Here is a 13,675-nt window from a genome sequence, read left to right as displayed (position 1 = left end):
AGTAGAAATGAGCAAGCCTTTGCAACTGAAAGCAACAGCAAAACTTGGCCAGAATCACAGTTGACACAAACACAATTCCTACAAAATGAGTAATACCCAACATGTCACACAGGGGAAATAAATTCAGAGTCATGAAAAAGCCGCATGTGAACACAGAAAAGACGACCGAGAAACTGCAGGCTTACAGATCTGCACAACGGCAAGTAATGCTGACCACTTTGTCAGCATGACCATCTTGGTTCAGAGGAGCTTGCTGCAACTTTGCATTGCCTTGGCCTTGTGCTCCAAAATCTCACACCCCGTTTGCCTTTTCCAAGGAATCGAAGCAAACTACCAGAACATGAACTTTCTGCGCAAAATGGGTGGATATTTTTCTCAGCCGTGTCTCAGCGAAACAACTGATTTCAGGTTTCCCGTGTTGATTACGAAGGTCACAAAGAAGAATGTCACAGTGGTTATCTACGAGTTCCTCCAGCAGACCTTCCAGCTATTCAGCAGAAACCTTCCCGAAGGTGCTTGGAGTACAAGCACTATTGAGAAATTCCAAAACGGAATTCATCATCAAATCGAAGAACTGGAGACATGTGTGCTAGAAGAGATACCAAAACCAAGGAACAGCTTTCAGACGTGGATCCTAAAAAACACAGGTCTCAGTGTGAAGAAGTACTTCCAAAGAATCTTCAACTTCCTAAAAGATAAGCAATACAGCCGCTGTTCCTGGGAAGCCGTGCAAATGGAACTGATATCATGCCTTATAATTTTTGACAGCCTTATGAAAACCACACGTCAGAAAGAGGTAAAATCTTTTATACTTGGCTTCTTTGTGGGAATCTGGTAATTTTCCCATTTTGGTAGGCTTTAAATTCCTCAGTCCAAACATTTCTCAAATTGGTACTTGTTTACAAAAAGCACTCAGTGGTCTAAGTTAAGCAAGTAGAGTACTTCAGTGAATGTTGGTATGGATGTTGGGGTGATTGGTATCACCACCTTCTGTTGAAGATGACCTTTTCGAAAAAGGTGTGGATAGTGCCTCTATGTATTCTCTCTCTGCACTGAAAAATATTTTGTGGTCTTCCCATAGAATATGCCAGTTGCTTTACAATCTGAAACTCTTGCATTTAGACGCTGCATTGATTTTACTTCTCTAGTTACTTCTCCTATGCAGAAAGAGGTCCAAGGTGTAGAGATGCATAAGATAGACAGACCTTCCTGGAGTCCTGTATGCTACAAAGATTTTAACTTACAAAACAGAAGAGAATATAGCATGACTCATCTGTCTGACATATTAATGTCAGAATATAACAACAAAGCTCCTTAAACTCAGAAGTAAAAAATAATGGTGCTTAGAGCTCCCAAGATCAAGAAGTCCATTTCCAGCCTTGATCCTTATCTTTCAAATAGACACATCCCTACAAGATACAGAACCCATCTTCCTCTACAGCATATTTAATAACTACAGCATGGCTTTTTACAATAAGTTGGTTGAAATTATTATAGACAACATCTCTCTCTTCTATCAGCTTTCAGTTCATAACCAGACAAGATTAATCTGAAAATACTTACAATATGGACATAGATCTAAAATTTATTCCACCCCCCTACCATCTTTGCTTCCTCTGTACAGGCAGAGCCAGGCCGTGGTTTAAATCAACATCTGTCTTCATCGGTTTAACTGCTTCCCAAAAGACCTTGAAAGCCTTGGGCCTCCATGCCATTCCCTACGTATGACAACACTTCTCGACATGGATTTTTCCCACTTCAGATTTCTAAGAATATCTGATTCCCAAAGTATGTTCACCGTAATGGAACATGTTCAATCAGAATGCAAGAGCTAAAAAATACATCTGTGGCTATATGAGAACGAAAAAGAGGGAAAATTCTAAAGACAAAGAGTTCAATATGCTGCTGCTATTACCTGAATCTCAACATTTTGCCTGAGACGTGAGGGGCTGGACAGCAACTGTCAACCAGTATCTTTCCCTTATTTAAATGAAAGACGTATGTCGAAATCCATTCTCACTTAAAAAAAAAAAAAAAAAAAAAAAAACAACAACAAAAAAAAAACTGTGGGGGGAAACTAAGAGAATAGCTACAACTGCCTAATTTTATTTGTGTAAATTAGACATAGAACTAAGGTGGTCAGGCCCACACCCATCACTCTCATGCACTCCTGTTTGAGAGAAATAGGAAAAAGGGAATGGATTTCAGACTCCCACATGTGTCTGCTCTCAATCACCAATGTAAAAGGTCAGTTCTTTCACCGGTTGTATAGGGAGCTTAATTAGGAATATTCGCAATGAGCTCGTTAATCAATCTCTAAAGTGGAATCTCTCTTTTGCTAATTCAAGTACTTTGCAACTAAATTGGGACCACAGATGCTTGAAGTTTTTTTGTTGCCATCAAGCGTTCCATTCCAAATTTTTCTCAATTTTTGCATTTAATATATGGTTACTGTAGGCAATTCATATAGCCCAATTTTGGATAACCAACTAAGTAACTTGATGAATTGCAGCCCATGAACTTGAGTTTTCCCTGCGCATAATACAAGATGATGCTACTCAAATCTGCACTTGGATTTCAGCCTCAGAAAGGCCAAGAGTCAGCACAGGGTACAGCAGTATGACATGACACAACCTTACACATCCTATTAGATTCCTTTAATTTTTTAAGGGATTAAAGGATATTTTGTGCAGGTAATGAGAGCCCATGAACAAAAGCTCATCCCTGGCCAATGCAGAAACATTAGCCTCCTTTATCTGCCCTTCTGGGGAAGAGCTTTCATTAATTTTAACCAGATATGCCTATTAACTTGTGTGTGCTTTATTATCAGTTGTGACTGACATTTCAAGATGCAGTTTTATTTTGAAAAGGATGAACAGTGAGATTGTAAAGACACATACTTATTAGGTGATAGTTCGCAGTATCCAAGTAACCTTAACTCATTAGTGCCTGTTAATTGTAGGGAACAGGTGTTGAAGAAGTATCCATGCCAGCTTTCTGCAAACATCTTCGCTTTTACAAGTTAAAGTCAATTCTATCTTAGAAGAAAAAAGTAACTATTATAGCTTATAGCCAACAGCATTTTCACATTTCCTGTTTGCAATTCAGTACTAACCCTCAATGAGGACACATATGCAACTTTCCATTCTTGTGGAAAGAGAAGACCATAGTTAATCTCAGGCTGTGTAATGATTATTTCAAGTCAAAGAGCTTTGAATCTCTATCTTTTCCTTTAAAGGATCATTTAGAAATGAAGTACCACACTTTACTAAGAAAAACCCTAGAGTTCTGTTGTTACATCTAACTTCTACAATTACTGTAACTGAAGACTCAAAGAATCAAAAATATATCTGTTTTGTTCAAATTTTCTTAAGTTGTGGGTTTTGATACCACTATAGATACACACCACTTCAATGCCTTCCTTTATTGAGCACTCTATTATCATGTCAGTGCCACTCCAGAACAGGACAAACAAAGGCATTTAATTGTGAAAGCAAAAATGGCGTTAAAACCACTGAGGGGTTGGAATTGGGTGATCTTTAAGGTCCGTTCCAACCCAAACCATTCTAGGATTCTGTAAGACTGTCAGAATCCATAGAGAGATTTAAAGTCACTTAAAATTTCTTTTAAGGAAAAACCTATGTTTCCAGATCCAGGAACTGGACCGTTTCTTGAATATTTTCTTCAGTAAAAGAAAAAAAAACGGTATGATTGTGTATTTTGCAGAGAAGCACTGTCTGAAATGTTGACTACTAACTTTTGTGCCATGCAGTACTGGTTAATGAATGCTTGGGTCACTCTGAAATATAGACAGCTGTCTGATGGAGAAGACAAATTGCAGTTTTCCCAGGATTTATAGGTGGAGTAAGTTTTGTATGACTGAAGAGTGAGAAATAAATCAGGACTTCATTTCTTATAGCTCTCAGCCATGTTTCTTTGGTTTCAGACACAGAGTGATATTTGGTCACGGGCTGTGTCAAGCCTCCCCCAGCTTTTTTACACGTCTGTTGAGCACTCATTCCAGTCCCTGATTTACAGACTGCATTCATCTGTCTGCCTGCATTTCTTTTAAAACATCAAAGCTGCTTAATTAAGATATGTTTTTTTTGTTGTTGTTGTTGTTTTTTGTTTGTTTGTTTTTTTTTGTACTCCCAAATGGTAATAAATTACGAGTTACAAAACAAGTTAAAGTTACAAAAAGAAAAATCAAAAACCAACCAACCTCAGTACACTGAGGAAAGACTCGGTTTTAAGTCCAAAGGGGCAATCTACTACCAAGTACCTGGATATACTGCACATTACTAGCCAAGGAATTTGCCACAGACCTTCTGCGTTAAACACCTGTCTGTTATAGTAGCTCAACCATATGGTCAACCTTGAAACAAAACCAGAAAATGCATTTTTTCTGATTGTAGTGGCGCAGAAAGAAAATGCCCTCAACAGCAAAAGAGGCAAATATTTTAAATCAGATCTGAACACATTTTTTAGAGCAAAGTGATCTTGGAAGATCTCTAATGGTTAGACTGGAGGGTTAGACTGGAGGGTCCCCTGCTCATAAGAAGCATGTTCCCATGAAGATGTTTGATTAGGCTAAGTCACTCTTTATCTTTTCTGAGGAATATCAAACTAAAGTTACGGTTTACAAGCCAGAATGACCCTATTTAATATCCTTCTCCCATCCCCAACTTTTTAAATCCCACTCTCTGGTCCTGCTCTAACATTTATTGAATCTTTTCCTCAGCTCAGCAGAAAAAAGAAAGTGAAATGTGGCAGCAAGACTTCTTAAGTACCACAGGGAGAAAAACCTTTTCCTCTGTTATTGTGTGATCTGAAATCTCTTAAATGACAGCCTCTCAGTCTCTCTCTGAAATATTTACTCTTAGACCTTCAGACATTCCCGTCGTTCCTTTGTGACCATTTGACCTTTTCTTTCCTATTAATATGCTAATTACCCATCACCAAATAAACTTACTGCAGTAGTATGCTGCAAATTTCCCCAGAAGTAAGTTTAAATGTACACCAGCTAGCATTAAGATGCCAGTTACATCCTACTCATCTCAGCTTCCTGTACCCGTCTTACCTGCACAGGCCTAAGTCCACTGCTCAGAGGAGGCTCACAAACTCATGTCTGTCCAAGGTACCTCTGAAACATCAATGATTTCCTAAAACAGAAAAATGAAAATAACGTTGTTTTTTTCTGTATTCTGAGAACTCAGTTTACCTGACTCACAGTAAAGATTAAATATTGAACAAAGAATTATACCACATGGTTTTCCTGTAACATTTCTAAACAATTAGTACTCCAAATTACTCTGAGATCCACGTTTCCAGGGTACTCAGCCCTTTCTACTTTTCTTAGTTTCTGTTCCAGAACACAAGTACCTTCCTCTGGGATCTTGAATGATGCTGAGTAGCTTGCCGGCAGCTGATAAAGAAACATTTATTGTGACAAAGTATCAGCAAAGGAGCTGAAGTGATTTGGTCCAGTCCCAAGTTTCACATTGCTCAGTAATCTGTTCTAAGCAGCAGGGGCTACTACAACAACACTGTAGCAAACAGTATTAAATCCTAATTCCTAGCTGCCTGGTGCCAAACAACACCATACTCTTCTGCATCCCCCTCTTTTTACTCCTTAGCACTTTCTGGAAGCCAGTATTGCTTGACTGCACCCTGCATACCTTGTGTTCCTCTTCTTTCTGTCCTGCCTGCTCCGAGATCTGCACACTGTCTCTGCTACAAAAAGCACAGTCTCTTCCTCTTTCATGCCAGGAACACTTTTACCTCCCTCCTCCCCAGAGAGGAGAAGGAAACAAAGGTTGGTCCACTCAGGAGAGTATGCAGATGAATAGGAAACTTAGGATAAGTTGCTTGACTATGGTGGGAGAGAGGGCAACAGGTTCTCCGCCTACATCCTGAAGAGCACCTGGACTGTGAACTCCTCAGTTCAAGAACGTCCATAAGATTTTCTCCTTCCGTTCCTCTCTTTACAAGCAGTGACAGCACCCCTTGTTATAGATGAATTATACCTGTGCAAATTATCTCTCTGTCCTAGCTGAAACCAGGACAGTAAAAATGCAATTAAATGGCTTGAGGAATAAAAACAACCCTGTTGTCTGTATGAGAAATTACTGCAATCTGAGCAGGGGCGGGAAGGATCCTCAGCCACCATTTATCCCTCCGATAATCAAAGAGGCAACCAGTTCTTGCTCCGACTTGGTTCAGGACACACCCCAGCATCATTTGGAACATTTTGTTTATGAGTGCTGCCCACAACCAGCCTCAGAACGGGCTGATCTGACCACCAGGTTGGAGCAAGAAGGCTTCTACATCTTTGGATGCCATCTGGCAGTGCTCTTGCCAGAAGACAGGCAGACGGTTTGCAGGACCAGCTGCAAGCAGGACTCCCCAGGAGCCCCACCAACCAGGACCTCTCCATGCTTGAGCTGCAGCTCTTCAGCCAGCAGCGGGTACCTCTAGGGTTTGCTGGTCCTCGCACCAGCAATTCCTCACTTCTCCGCAACGAGCCTCTTGGGTAAGCCTCTGGGACACCAGCTGTCAGGTTGTCACACCGTGACGATGCAAAGACGTGCGCGGAGATCTCAAAATCCGCCTCCCTCCAGTGCGCGAGGAAGTTTTGATCACAAACCACTTCTCGAGGAGCAAACCAAGCACAAAGCCGGGCACGCCGAGCCTGTCCCTCAACCACGCGGGTCCGCGGCACGGCTGCTCAACTCACCAACCTCGTCCCTAGCGTGAAGCCAAGCGCAGCCACCGTGGCGTTAGCCAAAAAAAAAAAAAAAAAAAAAAAAAAAAGAGAAACAGAGGTGAGGGGGTGAGCCCCCAGCCTGCGGCGCTGCGCCCGTCCGCATGCCTCTGCTCTCACCTCTCCCTCGGCGGTGCGTGTGAGAGGGTCGGGAGGGCGACTCCAGGCTGGGGGTTTTCCAAACCTGCCTGGGTTGCCAGCAGGGTGGCCGAGACGCCCAGACACCCCGCCAAGCCCAGGCAGCAGGTCTGCGGGACCAGCACCTCGCCGAGCAAACCCCGCAGCCCTGCGGGGGGGATGCGCGCAGCACCTACCTGCGGGGTGCCGGGGCTGCCGAGCACAGCACCCCCCAAAACCCAGCGGGCACGCACGGAGCTCGCAGCCAAACCCGGCCCGGAGGAGAAGGGGAAGCTGGGGTCCGGCAGAGGGAGTGTGTGTGGGGGGGGCACCTCCACTTGGGCTAAAAACAGGGGAAATCGGGCCGGGGGGGGGGGGGGGGGGGGAGGAAGGGGGGCGCCCGCTGCCGCCGCCGAGGGAAGTTCGTCCCCCAGCCCGGCACCCACCCGCCGCCGCCCCTGCCTTACCTCCGCCTCTCCGCCGCCCGCCCGGGTGCCTGCCCCGCCGCACAGCCGAGGTGGAGGCGAGGAGGCGGCTCCCCCGGCCCCACAAGCCCGGCTGGGCTCGGCACGGCTCGGCCCCGGCACGGCTCGGCTCGGCTCGGCCGCCCCCTGTCGGGCTGCGGGGCGGCCGCGCGGTCGCCGAAATGGCGGCGCTGCCCTGAGGGGAGCCCTGAGGGGAGCCCCGCGGCACCGCCCGCCTCCCGCGGGGACCTCGCCTCTTCCCGGGGGAATTGGGTCAGTCATTAGGCAGGGAGGGCCCCAAAACCTCCCCCCGGGGCTCGTCGTAGCCCTGAAGGGGTCAGTGTGCGGCGCAGGGGGGTGTAAAGTGTGCCCAGGGCAGCGCAGAGTCCGGGACACGACACGAGCCCCTCTTCCCTCGAGGTAGCAGGTTGTGGTAAATCACGGTGTGCCCACCGTCGTTTTGGGGTTGTCTGGTCCGTGGAGCCTGTGGGACTCTGCTGGTCCCATTGTACAGCTAAACACACTTTTGCAAGGCCCCCAACCCAAAATAAAACGGCACCTCAGCCTGGTTTGGCACTCTCATCACTGTTATCTCATGTTGCCACATAGGAAACCGAAGACAGTAAAATAAGTGTACAAAAAAGTTTGTGGGATTAGATTCCTAAAAAGAAGAGAATCGAAAAGAAAATGCTCTACTCAGAAGTTCCTAAAATATTTGGAAAGACTTTTTGACAAGCCAGGTAAAAACCCAAACAACTTTGGCTAATGGAGAAGACCAAGTAAAACTATTTTCAAGCAAGTAACCTGTTAAAAATAACTGAACCACCTGCACAAGCTATAGTCTTCCCATTGTACCAATACCCACAAAGTTTAAAACTTGGATCCTGCTAAACCCTATGGAGAAGGATGTTTTAGAAATGCAGCCGGTTAGGCTACTATATACACTCAAACAAGGATAGACAGTGTCTCTCCTTGTACAGGATTCTCCTTTCTGAGAATCATTAAAGCATATCAAGTAACCACCAGCTTTGCCGAGGCAGAAATTATTTTTGGTGACAAACTGTGGCCCCAAAAGGACAAACTACAGACACGATTCTTCTCCCGAACCTCAGTCCCTGACACCCTTGCTCCTTTCTAATCATCACAAATCACTGGAGGTGTTAGTGTACTCCAGCCAGAGCAAGAAGTGAAAGAGATGAAGTGCTCAAGGGCACGTGGAGGACAGGTGGCTTTCCAAGCAGGAAGACGTGAGCATCTCCCTTACGAGCAGTCACGTTGTCCACGGGAACATGATGACCCCACAGCCACACTTTAACAACCAAGGTTTTTGCTGCTGGCAGAGAAGCCAGTGACCACGACCATGAGCCTCATCAATCAGTTTGCTCCCCCAGAATTTAGACAGGAATCGATTCAGTTGTATATGCCACGTTATTCTAAGCAAAGACGCTGAAGGCAAGGTTGTTTCTTCTTCCTATAATACAAAATGCGCAGCTCAAGAAATAAATGAGCAGGTCTTCAGACTAATTATTCTCAGTACGAGCAAAATGAAACACAATTTAATTCAGCATCAAATGTGTGAGGATAGCTGTTTGTCTTCCACTGCTGGGGCTGCAGAACAGAGGAGGACACAGATGGCGCAGATCACGGTGTTACTATAATAATTCTTTTCAGAGTTGATTTCTGCCTTATTTTTCTTCCTAACCTCTCTCTTAAATGGCATGCCCTTTGAGGAAATAATGCTTAGTCTGCAAAGAAAGAATGAGCTGAGAAGGGCTAATTGTATTCTAGGCTCTGCTCCTACTAAAGCCAGAAAACCTCTGTCTCTACCATAGCATTGGTATAATTTCACAGCAGGTGATTTTACCTATTACAAGGATAACAGTGGGCTCAAGAAAACCTCTTTTGTCTCACGTCACAGTAATAGGAGATCATACCAGATAGTCACAGTAATAGGAGACCATACCAGATAATTGCCCCTCAGTCAGACATATTAGAGATTATTGGTAAATCTCATGCAAACTATTCTTTTTCTTTTAAAACCAAACACAAAAAAATGTTCTACCAAACTGAAACGTGAGGAGGGACAGATATGGAGAGACATTTCCTACAGGAAATTCATTGTAGGTGAAGTCCATTGTAGGTGAGGTCCAAAACCAGCAGAAATATTCTTGCAACTTGTGATTGGGTCCAGACATGGCTTTCAATGCAATACCTTCTAGTAAAGGAAAGAAGCAGGAAGGTTTCTATGGGAATATATCAATATTTAGAAAATGAAAGTCACGAACAGGGAACAGAGGGACAGGTTTAGTTACATATTAGCAACAATAAAACTTGTTTTCATCTAATGGTACTACTTCAGTGCAGCTAGCATTGTATTGAGTGAAAGGACATTTTTATTACACTTTCAGCCTGGACATGGTATACGTTTGTTTTTTTTTTTGTTTTGTCCCATTAATCATGGCCACTGTAGGCACACACAGACTGCTCAGCATCCAGAGACAGCCTGTAGACCTGCCAGTAGAGGGTGGGAACATTTTACAGCCCCTCGCTTGGAGTTCACACGCACAGAACTGAAAGGTCTCATCAAGACCAGGCAGGTGGCACTTTATAAAACACACACAAACTTGCAGGCTTCCCAGGAGCAAAACGTGCTTTACTTGTGAACAACATCAACTAGCAAAAGCAGCCTGTGCTGGTAGTGTTCTGCTTGGTGTTAGATGTTCTTGGTGCTTGGATGTGCTTAAAGAACCAAGATCTTGCTACTGGAGCTAAAACACTTTTCTTGTGGCTCTTTTCCCTCTGGTTATTTTGTGCATGATACGATTAAACTCTTGCTACTTCCTTGGTGGATCACTAAGTTTACACATATCTATTTGCCTACCCTGATGTATATTTGCACAGAAGTTGCTGGAACTTTTTGTCTTTGAGATCTGTATCCCTTAACCAACCTTTTGAAACCAGCTAGAATTTGACCTGGGAACAAGTAGATGAGTAGAAATATGGATGTAACCAAAACTCTATCATAAATCCTGCTTTATCAGGAGAAAAAAAAAAAATGAAAAAAAAAAAAATTAGAGCCTGCCTCATCCCCTTTCCTTTTTCAAGTGGCCCACTATGGTTTTGGCTTAAGACTGGAAGAAACAACTGTGGCTTTGTTAAACCCAACTTAAATTAGGAGACAATTTTTAATCCATTCTAAATCAAACCGTAAAACCAAGTTTTAGATCAAGGTCCAGAATCAGCTTAAACCAATGCAACAGAGGCCATTGCTGGATGCTCACTGGCAGAATCAGCTGGGGCTGTTTAAGAAGTTAAGAAGTTACTATCCACAGCAGCTGATTGCCTCCCATTTGGGATGAGTAACATACCCAAAGCTGACTCTGCTTTACTTTTTCATTTAGGTCAGCCACCATCAATGGCAATTCACGCCTGCTGATTTTGCATTAAAGTAGGTTGTAGGGGCTGTAGACACGTTAAGCTGCAAAATGATTAAGTAAAAGCCTTGGAATTACAACTTCAACAACTCTGTCTCTGAAGGAAGTATGTCTTTGTGTTTACCAACACTCAATTCTGCATACTTTAGGACTGGCCCTGTGACTGAGTGTAAGTTACAGAGCTTTTCAGAAAACACAGAACTGTGCCAGCCTTCACCTGCTGAGCATATGGCCAATGACACGTAACTAAGCTGTTATCAGATATATTGTGTTTGGGGGATTTCTTAAAAGTTAAATAAATAATAATAATTAAAACAAACAAACAAACATAAACACTAAGTCCTTTTTTCTGCTATTAAATCTAATGTTATCCAGGGTACCAAGGGTGTGACCAATGTAACCTTTATATCTGCAGACCATGTCTTTCTGTACAGCCACCTTCAAAAGACTGTTCCTCCCTTTAGTCACCAGAAGGATTTTTCTCCCCTGCCAAGTCTACAGAAAGATGATTTTGTAGAGAAATTGAAAACAAAGAGTCAGCACATACAAAGAACCAGTCAATGAAGTTCTGAATAGGTTACAGCCCACAGTTCACAGCACAACCATCCTCCATGCAGCACCAAGCACTAAGTCCCGATTTACCCCTGAATTACAAAGGGCAATGAGGGCCAGCTGCCCTTGAAAATCCTGTACCTGGGGCAGATCTAGCATGGCTGCATCCCCAGCAGTTATGTTGACATGCAGAGCATCCACCAACCTAGGCATAGCCACAGCAGGCAGAGCCCCCAGCAGTCAGGAAGCATCTCTCCTAGTTTTATTTCTGTTCCCTAGCCACCAGCTTTGCGTGGCAAGAGCAACCCTGGAGGTTTGGTCACAGCAAGACCTTGCCTGTGCCCCTGTGAAGCTTGGAGCCGGCTCTTGTGCAAGCCATGCTCCCTTCACAGCCCTCACAGTGAGGCTGCCAGCCAGGTGAGCACAGGGAGGGCCCACAGAGACATGTTATGATGGGAGAAGGAGAAGAATGTCAGATAAATTAATACAGTTTTCTCGAGAAACACATCTCCCACTGATAAGCCTGGCAAAAGAATGTGGTTTGGATGCGGAAATTTCAAGCAGTGTCTCTTGTGACCTGAGTGGACACAGGATCAGCTTTTCCATATTATTGACTTATTTTCTCTCTCTATTTGTATTTAATTTAGGAAGGCATTCAGCAGTCTGGAGATATTCCAGCATACTCACTACTGTGGCAAGCAGCAGCAGTGAGTGTAGTGGTAAAAACGCCCTTTAAGACCAGCTTTGCCATTCTCACAGGTGGCCCACAGAGCACCCACAACCAGCTCCAGTGCCACGGCTCCTACCTGCAGTCAGAGCTCCCAGTTCCCAGTGCTGGTCAGAGGCAGGACACAAGAAGGGACGACAAAAGAGCTCCGAAAAGAGAGCAACTGGATGTCCCCACGGCAGCTTCATTAGGGCAGGAAGCCCTTTTTGTTGATGTTGGCTGGAGATTATGATGATCCTGTCAAAAGCCTATTTTCTGGTTCAGTGGCTCAGAAAGACAGCTATTCCCTCCACTGACCCTCCTGGTAATTATAGTTGCCTGCAGAAAGGTTCATTTCCAGCAGCTGAATGGCATCAGCAAGAACATTTGGCAGCCTCTGTGCGGTGCCAGAGGCCTGAGCACATTTTGGTGCATTGAAGTCACTGCTTGCCTGCCTCTTCTCCAGGTCTGTCATAACTGCCTCAAGAGCACGGCTTCTGGGCTGAAAACTTGGTGAGGGGGAAAGAAAACCTCCCCGTTCATCTCTGCTGCCTGCCTGCCTCTGCCCACCTGCAGGGTACGCTGACAGGTTCCTGCTGCTGGCAGCGGATGGGAGAGCAGGACCCAAGTGTTCCTGCTGTAGCACAGCCCCTTTGGTGTTCTCTAAGCAGAGTGAACAATGCTAAAATTAAGCAAGAAACAGAATATCTCAAAGGAAAAGGCAGCATGCGACCAAATCATTAGCCTTGCCTCTCTCTGCATTAAGTATCCTTTCTAGAGCTCCGCAGTGCCACATGTAACTTTTGTGCTGGTGCTCATAAATCCTTCCAGATTTTGTCTTGAAGTACATGGAAACAAGTTCTGCCCAATCTTGGCAGGATACACCAAGAAAAGCTTCCACTCCTAGCAATGAAGAGGTTATAAACTTATATGAGGGTGACCAGGAGTGGAACTCAGTGCCCTTTGTCCCTTTGAGATTATTGTTTGCCATTCCTACCCAGGGAAAAGTAAACAGCAAAATCCAATCACAGTTTCCTCTAACTCAAACACTGCTCAGGGCTTCCCTCAGAACAATGGCTGCATTCAGGCTGCTCTCTGGGCTTAATTCTGCTCTTAAAATTGCAATGTCTCTTTGATACAGATTTGCCAAAAATGCGTGGATCAAAAAGTGCTGTAATCTTACTGCATTTTGACAAAACAGAAGTCCCCTCCTTTTATTTATTAATTCACTTCTGTGAAATCCTTTCTTCCTCTCCCCTTCCCCTCCAAGACAGTAGCTATAATTTCAGCTCAGGAGAAAAAAAAATCGAATTTGTATCAAAAGCTGGTAGAGGACACTAAAGTTAGCTGTCAAATGCCAATGCTTTTCAGATAATGTGACTGCCTAAATGGTTAAGACTGCTTGAGGATAAACAGCAGAAACAGTTCAATGCTTTCCTGGAACAAGTGGCAAAATTATATCTCCTCCTGGGACTGCTTCAACATTAATGTAACACGAAGGCACTCTGGCAGATCCACAAAGCACACACTGGTTCAGTTTCCTGCTCCATTAAGAGCTGTTTGATTAAAGATGTTGGTTTCAGAGACTTCAGTCACATCAGCGGTAATGCCGTGGCCAAAACCAACTTCCATCAGTGAT

At 44.2% G+C, this 13,675-nt stretch overlaps 1 protein-coding gene across 1 annotated transcript; it reads left to right on the top strand.

Annotated features, from left to right (window-relative positions):
* Positions 1-226: 226 nt before the first annotated feature.
* LOC311221527 (interferon tau-2-like) lies at positions 227-12,289 on the top strand (the record flags this gene model as incomplete). Its single annotated transcript, XM_084305590.1, has 2 exons — positions 227-796; positions 11,978-12,289. 2 exons carry the CDS (start codon positions 227-229, stop codon positions 12,287-12,289), a joined length of 882 nt encoding a protein of 293 aa, XP_084161716.1.
* Positions 12,290-13,675: the final 1,386 nt, after the last annotated feature.

Source organism: Netta rufina (assembly GCF_964035555.1).
Source record: "Netta rufina genome assembly, chromosome: Z".
Classification (NCBI taxonomy): Eukaryota; Metazoa; Chordata; class Aves; order Anseriformes; family Anatidae; genus Netta; species Netta rufina.
The sequence above is the reverse complement of the archived record's forward strand: the minus strand, read 5'-3'. Positions and strand labels throughout refer to the sequence as shown.